Below are 23,389 nucleotides of genomic sequence, written 5' to 3'. Positions count from 1 at the left end.
GTTATTATTACTAGACGACGCAATTTTTGCTGTTTTATGCTTTTATGCGCCGGTCTCATGTCCGTGTTGTGGTATGTGTATATATGGTGGTGCTAATATTAGTAGTGGTATAAATTCTTGTTCTGGTGTATGTGTTTGTGCTCCTAGGTTTGATATCCAAATTTCTCTATTTGCAAAATGTAACTGTAGTTGGTAAATTATGACATTACCGTATAACCGTGAGTTTTCGGGAAATCCTATTTGTAGGTAGAATCTTTGTGAATGTAATGTGTAATAGATAGATTCTTCTATATCTGGAAGTGGATCAGTTTTTATGGGTTAAAAAAATATTCTGCTAAACTTAAACACATTCGTATGAAAAAGTATATTATTAGTGCTATTTTGATGAATTTAAATATTTCGAGTTCAATAATATCAATATTTGATTTACAAATGTGAAATATGTCTGAGTGTAATTCCTGCATAAGGTGGTGTGAGTTAGGTGGTGTGATGTTTTTGTGTGTGATGTTTTTTTTTATGTGTATAATTTATTGAACTGGTGGGCTAGCATATATAACTCTACGGTTACGTATAACTCCAGTAATGGTTACCACTGCTAGGTATGTTGAAACAACTATTATACACGGTATTAAGAAGATTGTTAAGAAAAATAGTACTTTAGATAATAATATATATATTGCAACTAGTGCCTCTGTGAAATCAATGGTTGAAACTTATATTAGTTTGTTCACTGTTTGTTCACTGTGTAAATCAGATACAATGCTACACTGAATAGTGACAGTTATTTACTATTGTAACTGACACTAAACGGTGCCGCACTATCAAATTTCTGTTACTTTTATTTGTATAATATTATAACAATGAGAGGTATCATGTTATTTCTTTGTTCTGTCATCAACGAGGTGTATAGCTTCTTTCTTGCAAACTGCGATAAAAACTGTTTTTAGTTGATTTAAATCAACACACTTTGTTTGGGTTATCTGTTGTTTTAATGATCCGAATTCTGTTACTGTTTCAGAACAAGGTAACGTATACTTAAGTATATCAAAATGGTGTTCTCCCCAAAAGAGTTTTATTTCTTGTTTTGTTTTTGTTACACCTTCAAAGATGAAGAGGAAATTTTTTGGTGAAACTTTGCAGTTTGTTAGTACAACGTAATCGTCGTCAAAATGTAGATGACTACCAGTTGGGTATTCAATATCTGTAAACTCGTCTGTTTGTATTGCAATTTTTATTACAAGTTGGTTTTTGTTAAGAGAATTTAGAAATTCTGATACTGACAACATAGGTGGAGTTTCATTACAATGATAGTTGTAATGATGTATCAATCTTTCTGATATAAAATTAAGGTAGTTCAGTTTACCTGTGATTGTAGAACTGTGTTGTGAATGGTTGATAAAAATGTGAAAGATGTTGATATTCTTTCACTGGGAATAGTTATTGAAGTTTTGGTTTACAGAGAGATGATTGAGGAAAGGTTTATAAATGATTGAGAAAATTTTTGAAGAATTTATAAAAAGGAATCTGTGAGAATATTTTCTAAGATTTTTACTGAAACTGTGATTGAAATTAGAGTTATTCGTCAACTGGGTTGAATTGTATGAGAATTTTTTAGAGTTATCAGCTTGGCTGATTTTTAGAGAATTTTTCAATTTTCGGAGAGAAGTTGTTTGTGCAAGACAGAATTGGAATTGTGATTCTAACTTTCTTGTTTCTTGTTCTCTACAATGTTTGTGACATTTGCATATCTTCCGTTTTTCGTTTTTGGTTCTCGAGTTGCCAATTACTGGGTCTTGTAAGCTTTTGGATAGGTCTTTTTCGATTTTTGAGTACTTTCTTAGATTCTTTTAGCTTTGTTGTTACCATTCTTTCTTCTTACAATTAGTTGGTGTTTATGATTATGTTAGTTGGTATTTAGTATCTTTGGTTGCGATATTGGTAAGTTTAAGGGTCTCTTTAATGATTTGTTGATGCCATCAAGTTGGTGCCATTTATTTGCCATTTTGTTATTTGTTAAATTGTTACTTCTTTTCTAGCAATTAGCTTTCAAGTTGATGATTAGTGATGGTGCCATTATAGTCGGTGCCATCTAGTTGGTGCCAACTTCTTGGTCTTCTAATTTGCTTTTATGTTAGTGAGATGTCAATTTCGTAAGATAGTCTAATTGGATGGTGCAAGTTGGGGATGGTATGACGTTAGGTTTTGGTAGTGATTAGTACTGAAGTGTCTACTTCAGTATTTTCTTTGATCTGTGTCAGATCTATTTCGTAATTACCATTTTGTAATGGTTGTAAATGTTAATTGGGTTGACATTTTCTAATTTGTTACTGATTGTGTCTGCATGGGAGTCGTTTGTCCCGTCACTATGTTTCAAGTCTCTTATGTCCGTAATGAACATATCACTTTGTGCCTTTTTTCTTCTGTTAATGATCTCTCTACATATCTGTAGTAATCAATGTATTTCTGTAGTGATGATCCTAATGAGGTTGGCATTTTACAAATGCTACTAATTACATTAGTTTTACTAACATCCGTATTTTTAACGTCCGTTTTTGTTAATGACGTAGGTTAGTTTATGACGTATAGTTTTGTTAATGTCATGTCTATTTAGCCGAAGGTCGTTTGACCGAATGATATTCAAAGTTGAACTAAATTGTTTTAATCGTGTTTAAAGTTGAACTAAATCAAAGTTGAATGAAACCAAAGTTGGAGTAAATCGTTTTGATCAGGTGTACACATAAACCAAATGCTGTATTAATGTGTGTTGTTGAACTAATTGTTTCAATGTGTGTTTCAGATGTGACGTTATTTCACCGTGGTTCCAGTGTGTTCATGAGGCGTTAGTTCATTGTTACTGTCTGGAACGTTTACATGTGCGTTTGTTACATTGTTATACGGCAATAAAGAGATTAATCTAACGTTAAAATTTGTTTTGGGTTACTGTGTTCTGCCTTATTAACTAGTTGTCTTATGAGTTCATTTACATATCAATTATTTCACGTTAACTTACACGTTACGGGAAAAGAGGAAGTTATAGTTTATTAGTTTTGGTAACTTTGACAATGATGGCGAGGACTGTTATCTATATTGTTCCTTATATTTGCGGAGTTCATTATTTCTGTATATCTATTCATTATTTCCTGTTTTATCTGTTTTAGTATTAGTTTTTTGTCTTATCCTGTTAGTGTTATCTTGTGTGTTTTATTTTTTCCATTTGTGTGCTACAGTTCCACTTGTGTAATTTGTATTTTGTATTCTGATTTATCAATTTCTACAAAGTATCTATTCCATTCCGCGAGTTTATCAATCGTGGATTTTTTATACTTTGTTATTTGAACTTATTTGTTATTTGAATTTTGAATATTTTGATCATATGTTTATTGTTTTACTTCAATTTAACTACAATAACGTCTATTCCAGTTCTAAACCTGTGAACATCAATACCTTTTTGTTTTTTGTTTTTGTTGTTATTTGCTTGAATTGTTTATATGAGAATTTACCTTTTTGTTAAACTTAATGTGAGAGGTTCAGGGGCTAGTATCAATATCAGTTTGTTTTATACGATTTGTTATTTGGATTATTTGTTTTATTTATTTTGTGTTACTATTGTTGGTGTATTCACGATGGATGAGAAAATGGTTGTGATGGAATGGCTGTTGAAGAGATGGAGGAAGATTTGTGACAATTTTGAGAAGAGTTGTGATGAAGATTTGAAGGAAGAAGTGAAGAAAATTGTTGATGAAGGAGATGTAGTGGAAGTTTGTATGTGAAGAAGAGTGAAGGTTTTTAGTCGTCATGTGTCATTTATTTTATATTGATGTTTGTTTTTAATTCCTTTCGATGTTTTTATATATGTATTTGATGTTTTATTATTTTTTGTTCTAATTTTAATAGAAATGTTCCTTTGTTAGTTAAAAATGTTTGTTTGTTAATAGAAATGTTCGTTTGTTAACGTAAATACATTTCGTTTTGTTTATTCGGGGGAACATATACGGGAAAATACACACGGGTTAGGGTTAGGATGTGTGTTACGTAGAAATACTGTATATATTATTTGTAGGAAAACTGGAATTCTAGATCTATAGTTGAAATGTTTGTTTCATTAGTGAATTAATAGGGTTAGGTGTAGTAGAAATACAGGTTTCATTTTGATATTTTCTAATATTCGTTACAACTTTTGTAATGTCTGTCCATTGAATAGAATAACTTATAAGTTGTCATAGTTAGTTATAGGCATATTATTATTAGCGTGTAATTGGATGATATACATATTAATATGTGTTAATATATTTATTCTTACATGTTGAACTGTATACTTAATATTTATATCACGATTTATAATATGTATTTATTTTTATATATGTTCATATTATTTATTTATTATTATTATTGTTGTTTCTGATTGTTTATTATTTTATCATTGTGACCTTTCTTTTGCGAAGGTTGTATTTGTGTGTATGTTTTGATTCTGTATGGTTATTATTTTTATTTATTTTATTTTCATCTGTATGTGAATTTGGTTGCTTTAATGTTGGTATTTTGTTTGTTAATAAGTAATTTTGTAATTCTAATTTGATATGTTTTTCTTTCGGGTAGTATGGTACAATGTGATTTCTATGTATTGTTATTTGTTCTTTATTATTATCTTTTAAGATGTAGGTTGTAACTGTTGGTTTGTCGATAATGATGTATGGTCCTGTTTTCAGTGGTAGTAATTTTTTCGATACTCCTTCAATTTGTTGTTGATTTGTAAGTAATACGAATGTATTCTTTTCAAGTGGTTTCGCTGTGCGAAATCGAATGTTCATTTCGTCTGTTAGTTTCTTTCTGTTCTGTAGAATCTTTGTTATTCTTTGATATGTATCATTATAGTGTTTTTCTTTGTCTAAAAACCATTTTGCGAATGTTCCTTTCTGTAATTTCGCAATTTTCGGGTAATTAAATTGTTTTTCTAAATGTGTATGTGTAGGTTGTTTGTTACCTGCATTTGTATCCGATGGGTTACAGTTGCCCATTTCATCTGTTGTTGTTCCGAGTTTAATCTTTGTTGGTTGTCTTGGTTTTTGATTAAAAACAACTTCGTATGGTGACATTCCAAGTCGTGTTTGATATTGTGTGTTGTAAGCATAAGGGAAAAATTTTGCTTTTCGTGACCAATTGTTATATTTTTCGTTCAGCAGTGTTCTTATAAATTGTCCAATTATTCTATTTGTTCCTTCTACTAAACCGTTAGTCCAAGGTGCATATGTTGTACTTGGTTTAAATTTGATTTCGAAATAATTACATAAGTGTGTTAGCTCTGTATTGATGTATTCTGATCCATTATCACATCGTATTTCATCGGGTAGTCCGAATTTCATGAACCAATGTTCGAATAATGCGGTAAATGCATAGTGTGCTGTATTTTTCGGTGCACACATTATTGTTACATAGTGAGAAATTAAGTCAACTATAACGAATATATAGTTGTTTCCTTCTGATGTAGGATAGATTGGTCCTTTTGTATCTATCATTATCATTTCATTAAAATACTTTTTTGTTGGTGCTAATTGTTCTTGTTTACTTTTTATTTTTGTGTTGGCGAATACCTTGTTTGTTTGGCATGGGATACAGTCTGCAATAAGAATTTTTATCCATGTTGTGAGGTTCGGGAAATAAAATTTTTCCATTATATTTCGTTTTGTTTTTTCGAGTCCTGTGTGACCTACGAGATCTATGCAATGATTTTCGTAAAATTCGCATAGCAATAATGTTAATGGTAAGCAAATTCGTTGTAATGATTTTTCGTGAACATTTATTATAATTTTTATTAATTCTGTTGTTTCGTCAATTATTATTGATTTATATTTCCGAAAGTAAGCAAATAATCCTTTGTTGCCACGGATCTCCAATGTTACTGAGTGTGGTTTGTTATTGTGTTTTTTCCTAATTTTCACTCTGTGTAGTACAGGATCTAATATTTGTGTTTCTTTAATAAGTTGTTCTGTTACCTTCGTTTTTTCGTCATAGAAGATATCTGATATTTTTGCATTTTCGTATTCTGATTTTTGTTTTATAACATTAATCAGTCTGAGGTAATCATCGTCGTGATGAATTGTGTACGGTCCTTTTTGGTTCTTGTTAATAATAAGATCGTCTTTTTCTATTGTTGGTGATTGCCAATCTCTTATTTTTGGTTTGTATTTTGGTATTAGGTTTGTTTTTGTTTCTGTATTGTATTTCTCGTATGAGATCGGATTATATGTATTTTTATCTATGTTAATCTCAAAGTAGTTGTTATGTATGTTTGCTAATATTGGGTAATGTGTTCGGTCTGTATTCTCATCATTCGGATTATTGCAAACGCTGTATTTGCATTCGAGGTTATTTGTAAACGGTGTTTTTGCAAAGAAGAATTTAATGTTTTCTGGTAATTCTACTGTTATATCTCTTGTTTTTGTAAAATGTTCTTCGTCTATTGTTCTGCTTAACAGGTCTGGGAGTGCTAGGTTTTTTCCTTCTGTCCAGATTATGTGTAAGTTTGGGAATTTCATCAGTATTAACTGGAATCTGTAAACTCTGTGATTTGGTTTATTTTTCTGTGTAAATAGGTAGATGATCGGTTTATGATCTGTAAATAGTACAATAGGATGCTTCGACCCTGTTAGTAGGAATTCATTTTCTTTTAATGCAAAAATTATTGCAGAGCATTCTCTTATTAATGTAGAGAGTCGCATTTCGATAGGTGTGAACAATCGAGAATTTGCTGATATTAGTTTCATTTTCTTTTCATTAGGGTGTTGTTGGAGTAATGCTGCTCCAATTCCTGTATTCGATGCGTCTGTTATAATGTAGAATGGCTGTGTAGTATCTGGCATTGTTAATTCTAAGTTATGTGTTATTGTCTTTTTCATTTGTTCAAAAATCTGTTGATGTTCTTTTGTCCATTTGAAATCTGTTTCTTTGTATAAAAGAGTATAAAATGGTTGAAGTATTGGCTGCATGCCATAAACATATTTGGCAAGGAAGTTTATTGTTCCTAAATATCTCTGTAAGGCTTTCATACTTTTTGGAGGTTCAAGTTTTTGAAAACCGTCTATTCGTGAACTGAGGGGTTTTATTGTTTTATTTTCAATTATGTGTCCAAGAAATTTAACTTTCTTTAACATGAAGTATGTTTTATCGGGTGCTGCTTTTAAGTTTTCTTTTAACAATACTTTGTGGTATTCAATAAGTGTTTCGTACATGAGTTCGTATGAGTTTGTTTGAATGAAAATATCGTCTACGTATGTAATTACTGTTCCTTTTCGTTTTAAAGGATAGAGAAAATGTGTTAGTATTGAAGCAAAAGCTGCTGGTCCAATAGATATTCCGTAAAATAAACGTTTGAAGCAATATTGTTCATTGCCTGTTGTGAAGTGTGTGTATCTCATAGATTCTTCATCAAGAGGTATTTGGTTGTAGGCGCTATTTAGATCTGCTGTTGTAAATATTGTTCCATTTATGCGTGTTAGTGCCACGTCAACTGGTTCGATCGGCCAATTACATTTTGATTCGTCAATCATACTGTTTAAGTATCTCGCGTCTAGTACTATCTTCAGTGATTCCCCTTTTCGTAATATTATTACTGGATTTGTGAATGTATTGCCTGTTGATAATTGTTCTTTGTTGACTGGTGCAATTATATCGTATTTTTTCAAAACATCGAGTAATTTTTGTATTCTTTCTCGTAAATGTATCGGTACTTTACTTATTCGTTGTTTTTTGAAGATTGCATCTTTCTTTATAGGGAGGTTCAGTTTGACTTTTGTTTTTCCCACATCAAATTTTGTTGTTGCGTAGACTTGTTTGTAGTCTAGTATAATTTTTACTACTTTTTCAAATTCATCTTGTGTTAGATATGAGTGTTGAAAATCAAACATTTGAATGAATTCTTTTTCGGATTCTGTATATTTGTGGGTATTAAATTTACATTTGAAGTTCGGTTTTCGTTCGAATGTTGCTACTTGTTCAATTGTTTCGTTTTGTTGTATGTTTAATATCTCATTGATATCATTCTCATTTTCGTAAGTAAGAAAATATAACGCTGTAAAGAAGTCTATTGAATTGGTTTGGTACATCTCTTCGTTTTGTTTTATGAATGTAATGTTTTGATACATGAAACCAATTAGGCCTTCATTTATTGTTATTTTATGTTGTTGTTTGTTTATTAGGAATATGTCTATAAAATGTTCGGTTTCTGATGTAAGATCTTTAATATCGGTGAATGATATGTTTTGATAGTTGTTTATCGGTTCAAAATAGTGGTTGGAACTGTAAAGTTTCTTTCCGTTTGAATTTTCCATTTGTTTAAATATTGGTATTGGAAATGTTATGCATTTATTTTGTTCTCTATCTAGATAGATCGTTTCTTTGTTGAAAATTGGGTAAAGTCTAGAATAATATGGGTATCCTTTTGTACTGTTCATAAAAAATGTTATATCATTATCTAGAATTGTGCTAGTGTTTATTGTTAGTTTGTTTGTGTTCACGTTTATTGTTTCTATGTACTCCTTGAAAAATGGAGTTCCTAGAATATTGTGGTTACATTTTGTTATGTAGAAATGAATATTGAAATTGTGTTGTAGTTTGTTTCTGTTGTTTGATACTCTATCTGTTGTAAGATTTAATGTTATAGTTCCAAGTGTTTCTATAGTAGTATTATTTGCTGCTGTTAATGTTTTGTTTGCTCTTTCCAGATGTATTTCTGGGTTGTTATATTGTATCTCGTTCCAAGTGTCCTCATTTATGAGATTTAATGTTGCTCCAGAATCAAGTAGGAAATCGATTTCTAGTATTGGTTTTTGTTTTGTGAAATCTTGTTCAAATTTATTACATTGATACATTGGTAGAATCCATGTCGGGTTGTTTTCTAATGCATTCACTATGTTGTTACATGTTTCTTCGTTTGCATTGTAGAATTTATCAAGTATTTCCTGGTCTTCATTCGATGAATCTGATGTGTATTCGTATTCATCTATGCCTGGTGGATCTTCGTTTTGTCTCTCAGCTTCTATGCTATTTATTCTATTTTTGTTGTTATTATTGTTATATTTATGTCCGTTCGATCTGCAATCTTGTGATCTATTTCTGTTATTGTATTCTCTATTTGATGAATTTCGTCTGTCTTTTCTAGCATTGTTACTATTAGTATTTGTGCGATAGTTGTTTGAAGTATGCCTACTATCGCTGATTGATCTATTTCTGTAGTTATCTCTTCTACTTGAATCTCTACTATTGTACCTCTGTCTATCATAATTATTATTATAATTGTTATTTCTGTTACTATTGTTATTATATGGTGATTGTGGTCTTGTTTGACTGTTATATCTTGAATTCGACCTACTGTTGTTTCGACTGTTATAATCATTGCTTCTGTTGTAGCTGTTTGTTCTGCTTCTGCTGTAGTTATTTCTATTGTAACTTAAATTTCGGTTGTTATAATTGTTAGAGTTTTTGTTTCGTTGATCATTCGGTGTATTATAGTTATTTCGTGATTGTGGTCTATATGTTGTTCTGCTTCTAGAACTGTTATAGACTGGTGACGTCGATGGTAATTGACGTCCATTAACATTATTTGAGTCAATTCTCCGATTTGGTAAGTTTTGGTTGTTTCTCATATGACCGTAAAAGGATTTTTCTTTTGGTCTTGGTATGCTTTCTCTTCTTGGTCGTTTAAAGCATCTGCCTTTTGTATGACCATGAGAGCTACAGTAACTACAAAATAATGCAAATTTTGGTCGTCCTTTAAAGTTTTTTCTGTCGTAAGTATTGTTAATTCCATTAAGGACATTACAAATTGTTCCTTCAAACTGTTCTAAATCGTTTTGGTTTAAATCGTTTATATTGCTACATGCTATATTCATTTGTTTAAGATCGTCATGAATACTATTTGTTGTTTGATTAACTTCATATAATCGTTTGTGATTGTTTGTTATTGTTCTTGTCAAATCCATTTGGTCTATTTTGTCTACTAAGTTTTTGAATGTCATTTCTGGTTCTCTCGGTGTTTGTTTATGGTTTGCGTGTTTTTTCAGTGCTGCTGTTTTTAATTCGTTATCCAAACACCTAATAAATGTTTGGTTCATTACGCTGTTTCGATAATCTTCTGTATATAATGAATATGCTGTTTTGACAAGTGTTTCTATTCTTAGTGCAAGTGAGCGTAGTGACTCGTTAGTATGTTTTTGTAGTTGTTGTAATACTATTTTTGCTTGTTGTTTTGATTTTTCTGAATCGAACATGTCTGAGAATTCCTTACAGAATATTTCCCAATCTAATTTTGTTTCACTCGGTAGAGTTGAATACCATTTTTGGGCTGGGCCTTGTAATGTATGTAATATTAAGGCTGCTCGTTTTACTTTCCATTGATGGTGACCTGGTTTGTTAACTGGTTCTATGCCACTGCTAAATATCATCGCTGCGACTATACTGTTCAAATATTCTTCGACAGTATATGCTGGATCTATGCCATCGAATGGTCTTATTGTTGTTGGTACTGACCCGCTACTTATGTTTTGTTCAATTAGTGGTTCTTCGTTTATGCTCATTGATGTCAATTGCTTATAAAATGGGAGTGGAGGTTCTGTAACTGTTGTTTCTCTTTCTTCCGTTGTATTAGAATTAGTAGTTTGTGAATTTGATACTCTTGTTCTAGTTTCGTGTCTATGATTTGTTAAATAGTTATTCTCTGTGTTTCTATTTTCTAAGGGTCTATTGTTTTGTGTGTTCATGTCATTTATAGTTTTTTCTAGTTTGTCAAACATAAACTGTAATGCTTCATCTTGTTTTCTTTCCATGTTCTCATTTATTTGTCGAAATCTATTTTCTATGTTATCTATTAATTTATTTGTATGGTTTGTTACTTGTTCTGTTATTTCGTTTTTTAAGTTATTATAGTTTTGTGCTTCTTGTTCCCAATTTAGGTCGTTATTATCCGTTAGAGTATTTATATAATTATTATTTCTATAGTTGTTATTTTCTGTCAATTGAGTTTTCTTTCGTACTCTTTGGTTCACTGTATTTGGTATCCAATTGTGAAATCTTATTTCTTTTTCTCTTTCTTCGGAATCCGAAATAAATATTTCATCTGTAATTGTTTGTTGATGTCCAAATAAATTTGATGTTAGCAGTTTATCTGGTTTAATTGTTGATTTTTGTTTTGTTTGAAGATTTGTATTCATTTGAATATCTTTCGGTGTCGAAGTTGTTGTTACTGTTTTCGATAGGTTAAATGTGGTAGAACCCATTTGTCCCTGATCCAATATTTGTATATAATTTTCTAAACCTTGTATGTAATTTATGCTATCTGAGCATACTTTTAATGTGCTTTCAAAATACGGTGAATAATATTCACTGTTCCAAATTTGTTTTAGTTCCTCATTGAGTTTTTCAATTTCTGTTCTGAATGCTATTCCAAATTCTTTTCTTTTTTCGTTAATATGTTCAAAATTATCTAACCAGAACAAGAATGTGAACTCAGAAATTATTTGTACTACATCTAAGGTAGCTGATTTCAATTCTGTTTTTAATTCACTAATCCTTGTTAACCAATTGTTATAATTTGTTATATCGTTTCGAAGTTTATCGTTAACTGAGTGTATCGGTTTTTGATGTTCATTTAGATACTCAGATGTATTTCGTAGTAATTCGTATGTTGAAGTCGGTATCGCTGTTATTTTTGTTCGATCTTGGGATTCTTCGTGTCGTTTTAAAAATGTTTTTAACATGTCTGGTAACGTTATGTCGTTTTGGAAATTATAGTATATTCGTTTTTGTTTGTTTTCGTTTGTTAATGAAAATATATAGTTTTTATTTAGTTGGTCTCTTCCTAGTAGTATTACTGGAAGATAATGAGCTAAATGATTTCTATGGATACTTATTTGTTGTATATGTTTTGTTTCTTTGAAGAAGTTATTCTTTAAATTTATTAATATTTTGTGTATTGTTTCGCGATTTTCTAAAGGACAATCATCAGAGATTGTAAATGGTATTAAGTAATTGTTATAATTGTTATCATCTAGTTGTTGATGGTAATTACTGGCCATTGTTATCTCTGTAGTGTTCTTAATTTAGAGGTTATTCTGTTTTAATTGTTAATTTTTCCGTTACGGATAATGAAAAATAATTGTTCGTTATTTCAAAATTAGTCCGGCACTGGTCGCACCAGATAAGACGTGTGCTGAGGTAGGGTTACCTAGGGAGGTTACTCTAACTCTGTCTTATGGAGTCTCAAGAATATAGTATATCTTAAGGCTTACCTGACTAACTAAAGTTCTATTCCTCTAGTCTGTTACTCTTCTATCTGAGCTTCAGTAGACAGTGCACCGGCCGCAATGCTAAAGTCTAACGTATATCTCAATACAAAACAAGAGCGGAGTAGAGAGAGAGAAATATACTTTATTATTATATCAGGTCTGACTGGTACCGACTAAAGGGTAGAGTTGTCTTGTTGTCTCTGGGAATAACAAATAAACATTTAAGGGAAAGGTATTTCCATAATTTCAACCAATCAGGGTTGAGTATTTTAGTATTTATTTATTAAATAAAACAAGTTTATAAATCCTTTTGTTGGAAGTCAACACTGACTCCAATGCATAAGACTAGCTTGACATAGCCTGACAAGAAATTCCACTGTTTCTTTGTTCACTGTATATTTGGCTAGAGAAATGAAGAGGAACAAGAAAAAACGTGAGGACGGGTTATAATAAATGCCCATGTTCGACAGCTTAAGACCAGTTGGTGTAAATGAGTAGCACACTTGGCTTGCAAGTAAGAGAAGCTGGTTCGAATCCAGCACTGGTCCATTTTCACAGTAAATGCAGCTGCAGAGACCCCCTAACAGAAAACGTTAAAACCGGAAGGATTGTGAGTATCATATACCTTAACTGAATTCAATTGTAGAAAATTTTTCAAAAAAAATTTGAGGAAAAAACATTGTCCTGCAATACGCATAAAAAATTGTTTCATGGCTAGCTTAAACTAAGACCCTTTGTGCTTGCCCACTTGGGAATTTTAAATTTGCGAACGTAAATTAAAAACATCATTTGAAAACATAAGTTGTAGACAAAAGTACAAAACGAAATCAAAACTTAAAAAATGCCTGAGATAGGTTTTCAATATTCCCAAAAAGAATTTGTTGAAGCTAATGTTGAAACTCAACTAATAGATTTTGTCCTAATAATTTCGGATAAATAGCTCTTACCGGCCACAAGAACAGCGAATTTGAAACTGACTTGCTATATGCCGAAACAAATTATTGGGTTAAAATTATATTTTTTCGAAGTTAAGATGTTTTCATTATCAGAACAATTTTACATGGAAAGCAAAAATTTCAGTGTTCTTTTTTGAGTGGTCTTTCAAAACTTTATCAAGATCATGCACTTGTTAAGGAGGCCGCCGCACAATAAGTCAGTCCCTTGTGCAAGCTACGTTTTTTCTAGTTCGCCTAAATGTTCGCTTCTATATAGATTTTTAAGAGTTGTCCTGAATGGTTGTTTTACATCTTTTACGCACAGTTTGTTCTACCTTTAAAGAATACCTTATTGACGGTTTGACTTTTTGTGTCTCCTCTTATCTGAGATTTTTTACTCCTGATATATTTTTTTCATAGAGCACTAAGTAACTTTGTTTTTATGGTAATTGTTTTCTTATGATATGACTGGTTAATTCAAATTTTGAATAGTTTCAGTATAAAGTAGTCAATTTTCGCTCGCCCTAATTTGAAAGATAGTTATTGCATGAAATGCAATGTTTTGAGCTCACGTAAATGAGAGAAATACTTATTAAAATATATTCAGGCATCGTAAGAAAGATGCTTATCATTTTTTTGTGCATCATTAATAAACATATAGCAGGACCAATTTGTCCTTGATCTATCGAAAATTATTAATCGTCAATGCCAGTCACAGCTTTTATCGAGATTGCTCCGATCAATTAACCGTCCACTTGGTAAAAAAATACTGTCCAAAAACGGTTTTTTCTTTTGTTTCTCTGGGCAAAACCTGAAGTGGTGGAAACAATTCCCTGGCATAGAGTTTCCACAGTTCTTTCAAACATCACTTCGTCCAATTTTGAGGAATCTAGAACCATGTATGACCTTCCTGTCTCCTTGAAAAACTCCATCAAGTTCAGCAAAGCTTTGAAGTGTTTTTCAATCGGTACTGCAAAAGTAATCACAATATTTCCTCCCGGGTGATTATTTTAAAAGGTTAACGATTCTTATAGCCCTTATTTAGTTCTGTAGTGTCAAACAAAAATTAACTTTTTGCTAAAAATAAATGAAAATTTGGGGCGCCACATTGTAGTATGTGCATCAGCAATCTATTGATTCTACGGAGTAAAACTGAAGTTTTTCAATTTTGAAGGAAGAAAATGAAAAATAAGGGACTTTACTTAAAGAGAATGCACGCTTAGTGAATGGGGTATTTCCCATTATACCCTCCCCCCCCCCCCCAATATGGCATATACTTGCGGTTATGGGGGATATACGTCTGTACGTTATATGACCATTAAAATGAGGGGGGGGGGGCTATAAAGACCAGACAGAGTACATGTTGTTAAGTTTATTTTTTAGCGCTTTTCAACGATTTCTCATAACAAATAAAGAACTCAACTGAAATCAAATCAAACCTTTTCTGTTTCAATTTTTTTGACCCGGGAGAAAAATTGAAATGAAAGCCTGCAATATTGTACTGCATATAAGGCGCAGGTTCACCATTCAATATGACAGTTGACAAACAAACCTCTCTCGGGTGTCTGATCAATATCACGTGTTTCACACTCGTGTCTACAAAACAGTCTCTAATTTGTTCACAATGGCAGTTAATTGTTCCGACCCCACTTGTGGGGGGAGGAACTATATACTCAAATGGGTTTTTTTTGTTCCGTGAATTTTGGCCGACCGATATATTCATCGTAGAGAAATGTGCGTGGTATCATTAAAAAGCTCGTCCAGCGTAGAGTTCGAAATTAAAAAGATTTTTTGAATTTCGTTTTTTTCGAGGAGTTATCGAGGTTTAAAGTTTCATGTGAACACTGGATATTTGGTTCACTTTTGTTCACTTTTACCGTAATTTTCGTTCGAATTAACGTTTTTTCTACAAAAAATTTAATTCAAAACTAGATTTCACGCCAAAAAGCAAATCAATTTTAGGTTTTTAATAGACGAAAGGAGATAATAAAGACTAGTTCTAGTCTTAGAGGGAAGTTTAATATATAAAAAAAATCGAATTAGGTTTGGGAGCTCTTTTTTTTTAGAAAATTTTGCAATTTTTTTGTTTTTTCAAGTCACCTAGAGACTACTAGACACTTTTAATATCGAAGTTCCATTAATGGCAAGTCTTTTTTACGATCAAATGAAGCCCAATGAACAAAAAAATTTGTTTCGAAAGGATCGCTCATGTTTTTTTGGATTCGTATCTCAAATTTCGTAATTTCAAATGAAATTTTGATGTATTTTTTGAGGTTTTACTAAAGTTTTATAATCCTATGGCATAAATTTTTTGACTAAAAGTGTAATAGATTTGCTAAGGAGCAATAAGTGAACCTATCTAGTGCTGTGAGTGGACAGCTAATGGCTGTTAAGACTTTGAAAAAAAATTTTCGAAATTTTTTTTAAAAGTAGTAAATCATAAACTTATTTTTGTGAACTGTAAGTTCGTCTCAGTAAAACAGGATCGAACTCCTTCATACCAGTGAAGCATACGTTAATATCATTGGCAGCTTTATCAAATAACTATTGGTTATACGTCTTCAATGCCACAAGATTTCAAATTTTTTTAAAAATTTTTTGGACATTTCGTTTTATTGGTTCATTTTGAAATCTTATCACGCCATCCTAATATTGATGGCTACATCTTCTTTTAGTGAAGACGTCCAAAAGATCATAGATAGAACTTTCTGAGAAGAAAAATATGGTTTAAATGGCTTCAACACTTTCTTCTCCCATTTTTCTAAAGAAATTTTGGTTTTTGCCTGTATTTGTTGTTTTTTTTTCATAGTCATAAGACATATTGTGATGTCTTATTGATAACCTAGGCATGATAAACATCTTTGTTATCACATCGTGGCATAGCTGAGCGTATTCATTGAATTTCTATGAAAGCTTTTGAGATTAATGGCTGTTAAGACTTGAAAAATTTTTTTTTTTGAATTTTTTTGAACATAAATCAATCTTAAGCTTATTTTTGTGAATTGTAAGTCAGTCTCGGTAATGACAGAACCGCATTCTTTCTGCATCGACAATAATTCATCTACTTAGCGGTTTTTTCTGCTAACTATTGGTTTTTTTGACTTCGGTGCACGAGTTTTCATAATTCTTATAATTTTTGGATTTTTTTAAGTAATTTTGGTTCCTTTTGAAATTGTATTACAAAATCGTATCCTATTATTGATAGCTCCCATTGGCGTAGTGAAGACGTTCAATGGATCGTTGAAAAAGTTTTCAGAGAAAAAAGCTTATGGTTTAAATAGCTTTGACACTTTCTTCTCTCAATTTTCTACCGATTTTTTGGATTTTGCCTGTTTTTGTTGTTGTTTTCATAGTCAATGTTTTCTTGTAATGTCTTATTGATAAATTTTGAAAGACAAAAATCCTTGTCGTTACATCATCTAGGCATAATTTAGCGTATTAAATGCCTTCCGTTGAAAGCTGTAGAATTTTATGACTTTAATACTATGGGTTTTCTCACAAATTTCGTGGTTTTGATGTATTTTTCTTTGCCATACGACTTATTGTGATGAGTTATTGATGTCACATGATTGCTATTTCAACGAGACAGAATTTAGTGTGTTTAATTAACTCTGTTGAAAATAATTGAATTTAATGTCTTTGATACTAGTGCTTTTCTCAAAAACTTCGTGGTTTTGATGTATTTTTCTTTGCCATACGACTTATTGTGATGAGTTATTGATGTCATCTATGATTGCTATTTCATCAAGGCAAAATTTAGTGTGTTTAATTAACTGCGTTGAAAATAATTGATTTTAATGTCTTTGATACTAGTGCTTTTCTCAAAAACTTCGTGGTTTTAATATCTTTGTTTATATTTGTTGTTTTTCAAGTCATTTTGTAACAATAGAAACAATCACCTTGCTGTTAAAAAATAAATGAAAATAGAAGATTTTATACTGAAAAGTTCATTCTCTAATGGCTTTGAAACTTTTCTCGCTTAATTTTTGTGAGTTTGCTGTTTTTGCTTTTTTATTTTTAGGTAGCCGTAAAATTCTGATCGGTCTCATAAACCTTTAATGTTGCCTGTCATGTTGCCCATAAACCTGTAATGAGTGATGTTACCCGAACCAGTCAGTTTAAAGCCAATAGTCTTAAAATTTCCTTGAATTTCCAAAAAAACAACTTGTCTACTAATATTATGTCGTAACTGATGTTTTGTTTGGTGAACATTATGCGTTTTCATAAAAATATTGTGAATGGTGTATTTGTGTTTCTTTTTTCTCTTCTTTTAGCTTATTCAGGTAATAACAGATCCCAATGATTTGCAAATGTGGCCCAAATGAACGAACTTCTTTTCTCTTTTAGTATAATTTTAGCTGAATGAGTACAAATGTAAACTGAGATAAAAATAAATGAAATTCAGATAATAGCTGATGATTTTAATGGCTTCAATAATTTATGTTATTGTTCTTAATTTTTTGAGATTTTCTGCGTCTGTGTGTAAATTGTTCGTTTTTTTGAGATTTTCTGCGTATTTAGTTTATTCAAATGGTTTAGTCTCAGCAAAGACAAGTCCCTTTAGTTTCATATTGACTTTTTAGTAAATTTATCAAGAATTATTTTGTTAAAAAGCTAAAGATTTTTTTAGACTTTTGAAATTATTTGGTTTAAGAAATGTTGATTGATCTTTGACTTTAACCTCATTTTTTTTCTTGATGTCAATTTTTTACCTAATCTCATTATGAAAAACATGCATCTGCTGTATAGTTAGCAAATACTAAATTTGTGGAGTTAAGGTTTTATCTGATTGCATTTTGACGTTGTTACTAGGTGCTTTTAAAATTATATATTGGGTTTCTGCCTTGAAAATTTGTTTTGTCCGCCTTGTTTTTGCATATTTTGTTGTTTGCTGTTTTTTCTCGTAGTCTTTTTATTGGTAGATCTCGTGAGCGCTGTAATGAGAAATGGCATTATGTAATTCAATTAGTATTTACGTTTTGTAACGTGTTTTTTAAAGTCAAACATCTATTTTTGTTATCTCTTCATTTGGTTGACAATTAAGTCAAAAATGTAGATGAGCTCGGGTCGGAACATCATGTGCGAACGCACATTAACGAGCCGCCTTGTTGGGCCATAAAATGATTTCAAACAGCACTCGTAATTCATTAAGAACAAAAGTTGAAATCGGGGGGACAAAAGCGCATTCTTTTTCAATATTACACTGTTACACTCTTATTCCCCTATAATTCGGAGGGAAAGAGGCCTGTACACCTTCATCATTCATTTTTAGAGTTAGCTTTTGAAGTCACAGTAAGGTCAAATACGGTCACCACATACCTTCCAGAACAGATATCTTGAAATTATTGTAGTAACTCGTACCAACGAGGCAAAATTTATTGTGATTAACAGAAAATTCATCAAGATAGCTAAACTATTCTGTCGTACAAGAGGTCTCGTACTACTAATGATAGTTGTACGAGACCTAGTATTAGAAGTTTCGTACTACTAATGATAGTTGTTTAATCTTACTAAAAGAGTTAGTAAGAGCCGCATATAGGGCTGTGAAATCTTACTAAGTGTGAAATCTTACTAGTTAGAAATCTTACTAAATTTACAAAAGCTTCTGCGATAGCTGCATGTTGTTCTTACCGTTCATGCCCTAAATGCGAGAGAAACTCTAAATGCCGTTGGGATCCTCTTTCAAAATATTGGACAACAAAAATGAAAGCTTCATTGCAAACATTTGCATAATAATTGTTTTTGCGGAAAGAATCTTAAGATATCAAAAAACAAATGCTACATATTTGATTAAAAATTGATAGAAATTAGCAAAAGGCCAACATATTTTTGGTTCCTGAACACTTTCTAAGGAAGCAGAGGCATTCAAAGCTCATATGTGTAAACAATGATCGTCTCAGTTTTTTTAATCTCTGCACTACCGGTCAATTTCGACAAAGAGAGCTAAAGAAGCATATTTGGTGCCATTCTTTTCATGAAAAATGAAATATAAGCTGGATTTTTTTTAAAAAAAAAGTTAGCCAGTATGTAAGCTAAAAGAGTTGGTTCAAACTATTCATCAACTCTCTCTTAACTTAAACTTAAAACGAATGAGACTATCGTTTACATTTTTATCGTATTTTTGGATCACATTTTTCAAGCACAATGCAAAATTACAAAAAATGTGAACAAAACAACAGAAGTGACCCTAGCGTTCCCAAAACTTTAAGCCTCCGTAACTCCTCGGAAAAAGAGAAATTCGAAAAAACCATTGATACCATTGATACCACTCACAACACTTTAGGATGAATATATCGATGGGCGAATATTTATTGACTGAACAAAAGGCCCAATTGAGCATATAGTTTCTCCCCCACTTAAGTGAGTTGGAACAAGAAATGATTCGTATCAGCACGCTGGCAAATTAATAGAAGAAAATTACAAAAATTCATTTCCTTGACTTTAAAAACGTTTTTGATAAAGTTGAACTTCAACTTTTGATAAATTAATCAGTTATGGCCTTAGCTGTATCATTGAAAAAATGCCACTTATGGCTAAATCGCTCGCCTGGATTGTCCTTTTTTAGGTTCTCCAAAAAACTGATGAAAAAAGTATTTTTAGCAACTTGTGGAAGCAATTTTTTGTGCATCAAAGATTTCAAAAAATGCAATGAACAGCTGAAGAATTTCGGCTGGAATCTTGTACACCTTTAAGATTATTTTCAGCCCCGTTGTGAGTTGGTCGTTTAGCTTTATTCTTTAGCTCTTTTTGTTCCGACCCCACTTGTGGGGGGAGGAACTATATACTCAAATGTTTTTTTTGTTCAGTCAATTTTGGCCGATCGATATATTCATCGTAGAGAATTGTGAGTGATATAATTAAAAAGCTGTGATATTTTGATCACTTTTAGTGCAATTTATGTGTAATTTAGTGTAATTCTTCAAATTAAGATAATTTTCATAAAAAATTTTGATTCAAAATTACATTTCACGCTCCAACAAGAATCAATATTGAGTTCGTTATAGACGAAAGGCGAAGAAAAAAACTAGTTCTGATCTCAAAGGGAAGTTTACTATCAAAAAAATTATCGAATTCTATTTGAGAGCTTTTTTAAAAAATCGTATTTTTTTGTTTTCTTGCGTCACAAAGTGACTATTCACTTCTCATCCCGGCGTTCCATTGATGACAAACTTGATTCACAATTTTTTGAAGCCCAATGAACTATAAATTTGTTTTCACGATATGTTTTCATAAAAAGTTATGTGAGTGTTGTATTTGTGTTTCTTTTACTCTTCGTTTAGCACAATCGCGTAATAACAGTTCCCATTGATTTTCAAATGTGGCCCCATTGAACTTATTTATTCATTCAGTATATATTTAGCTGAATTAGTCTAAGTGGAAATAGAAATAAAAATACATAATATTCAGATAATAGCTAAGGATTTTAATGGCTTCACTAATTTGTGTTTTCGCAATTTCTGTAATTTTTCTGCATCTATTGTCGGTTCCTATGGCTTATTATGACCCAAGACAGGTCTTATTGGTTTCATTATGCCTCTTTAGTAAATTTATTGAGAATTAATTCGTCAAAAGCTAATGATTTTTAGGACGAAATTATTCGGTTTAAAGAAGTTGATTGATTTTTGAATTTCGCCTTATTTTTTTATTAAAATTGTTACCTAGTCTCATTAAGGATAAATCCCGTCTGCTGTGTAGTTAGGAAAAATTAATTTTGTGTAGTTAGGATTTTGTCTAATTGTAATCCGGGGTGTTACTAGGTGCTTTTAAAATTAGAGATTTAATTTTTGACGTGAAACTTTTGTTTTTGCTTTTTTGTAGTTGTTGTTTTTTCTCTCAGTCTTTTCAATGCAGATCTCGTTGTAATGAGGCATGGCCTTATTTTTATTTATTTCAATTTTTAGTTTGGTTGTGAAACGGTTTTTTTGAACTCAAACATCTACTTTTGATTACCGCTTTGTCAAAAATGTAATTCAAAAGACAGTTAATTCAAAAATGTAGATGAGCGCGGGTCGGAACATCATGTGCGAACGCACATTAACGAGCGTCCTTGTTATTGTTAAAAATTCGTCAGCCTACTGTATAGTAGGGCGAATTCGAGCGGAATTAAATTTTGGCTGAAAATTAGAAAATGATTTTTGGTCCGGTCAAGTTTGAAGACATTAAATTGCCTCTATTGAAAATCTTCATTCAGACAATTTTGGCCGAGCAGCGTCTTCATATACCTTACCCGAATTCGTTCAAGGACTATTCAATTATAGTCAATCTATCAACCACGGAGTCATTTGTGAACAAATTAGTAATTATATCGTTCCTGTGGTAATCCAGTCTTTGATATTCCATCCAGACATAAGATATGCTGGAATGTCTTTACATACAACATGTTCATGCGTCTGTAGCTGTTCGTTGATGGCTCTGAACACTGACTCCATTCGAGTCCTGTCTTTATTTCCATTTATGGACAGAAACGCGATTGATATGGGCTCGAATAAGCACTTCACGTTCGCCTTGAAAGAGCATTCTTTTTTCCCTTTCCCTCACCTCAATTGTGTCTTTATTAGTTATGATACGTGATAAGTGTATCACTCCTGTTTTTCTAGTCTCTCCAAATTAAATCTTGCAAACGACGCTTATCTAGTGAAAACTAGCAAGATTCCTGTAACTCAAGCTTATCTTGCATGATTTTGCAAGATTCAAGCAAATGATGCTTATCTTGAATGACCTTGCAAGAGTTTTGCAGAAGATTTTTTTAATCTTGAATGACTTTGAAAGATTCTTGCATATGATGCTTATCTTGAGTGAACTTACAAGATTCCTGCAAATGATGTTTATCATGAATGAACTTGGAAAATTCTAGCAAATGATTAATATCATGAATGAACTCGGAAGCTTATTGCAATTGATGCCTATCTTGTAAGATTCTTGCAATTCATGTTGATCTTAAATTTGAAGAATCAACGAAAGAAGCTTATCTTGAATGACCTTGGAAGATTTTTGCAAATCACGCTTAGTTTGAATGATTTTGGAAGATTCAGCAAATTATACTGGGATACTTGCATTTGGTGCTTCTCTTGAATAACCTTATAAGACTTTAGCAAATAATGCTTATCATGGTTGACATTGGAAGGCTCAGCAAAAGATGGTTATGATGATTGACTTGAAATCTCTCACATCGATTTTTATCTTGAATGAGTTTACAAGGTTCTTGCAAACGATGCTTTTCTCTAAATACTTTGAAAGACTCTCACAAATCATGCTTATCTTGAATGAAATTGCAAGACTCCGGCAAATGATTCTTATCGTCAACGACTTTCAGGTTTTCTTCAAGTCATGCTTATCTTGAATCACCGTGGAAGATTCGTTCAAATCAGGCTGCTTACTATGAATGAACTTGATTTTTAAATGCTGAAGTTTTTCGATAAGTATTTTTTCTACTTGTCAGCGCAATTGTTAAACCAATTGGTGATGCTGAGCTTGCATAGCTACCGCTAAGAGGCGAAAATACATCAGCGTAGACAATTGAAAGGGAGAACTCCTTTGTATTATTTGTATAATTTTGTCCAACTTCTGTTGTCATAGCAACTGTTTAGTCATAGAAATAGTCATAGTTTAAGTTATAGTTACAGTTACAATAGTCACGTGCTCTGAAAAAAAGGGGAATGAAATAGCGATATAGCAGAGAACTCATCTACAACAGCTGGAATAAAAAGCTATCTTTCTATAACTTAGCAAAAAATGACAAAAATAAACTTGAGCAGTAAATTGATTGTTACTTTGTCTTGTATTGAAAGTTAAAGCAGGTCAAGTATTTGTTGCTGTGTCCTATATCTACAAAATTTTAGCACTTCCAAACTTCCTGATTTCAGCGATCTACTCAAATTCCCTAGAGAATTTCAGCACATTCTTTGCAAATATTGAGTCATATTTGCATCACATAAATACGTAAACTAATTACTTCGGAATTTTAGCTCATTTCTTAATTAATTTTAGGACATGATTTCCATACATGATTTCGCCACACTTCCGAACGAAAGTTTAGCTCCGTTTTCAGCATATTTACTACACAAATTCAGCACTCTAAACTTCAGCACTTTAAGCAAAATTTTAACTTAATTTCAGCGCTTCGTAAAATGGGGAATTTTAACAGTTTCGCCATATCCTATTATTGAAGATAAACACAAT

General features: G+C 31.7%; 1 protein-coding gene across 2 annotated transcripts in view; it reads right to left on the bottom strand.

The window, feature by feature from the left end:
- The window catches only part of LOC142349413 (uncharacterized), a 150,591-nt gene that overhangs the window by 125,911 nt on the left and 1,291 nt on the right, over window positions 1-23,389 (bottom strand). Inside the window, exons 1-2 of one of the 2 annotated variants that reach the window (XM_075400952.1) lie at window positions 21,524-21,710; window positions 14,699-14,808 (exon numbers count right to left, since the gene is read on the bottom strand). In XM_075400952.1, the coding sequence (XP_075257067.1) occupies window positions 14,699-14,808; window positions 21,524-21,639 (226 nt within the window). In that variant the 5' untranslated portion in view covers window positions 21,640-21,710. Of the gene's footprint in view, window positions 1-14,698; window positions 14,809-21,523; window positions 21,711-23,389 lie in introns of those variants that run through there. The other variant, XM_075400953.1, reaches the window with a different exon arrangement.

Source organism: Convolutriloba macropyga, chromosome 11 (genome assembly GCF_964194025.1).
Source record: "Convolutriloba macropyga chromosome 11, txConMacr16.3, whole genome shotgun sequence".
NCBI lineage: Eukaryota > Metazoa > Xenacoelomorpha > Acoela > Convolutidae > Convolutriloba > Convolutriloba macropyga.
This window is presented reverse-complemented; position numbering and strand designations above follow the sequence as displayed.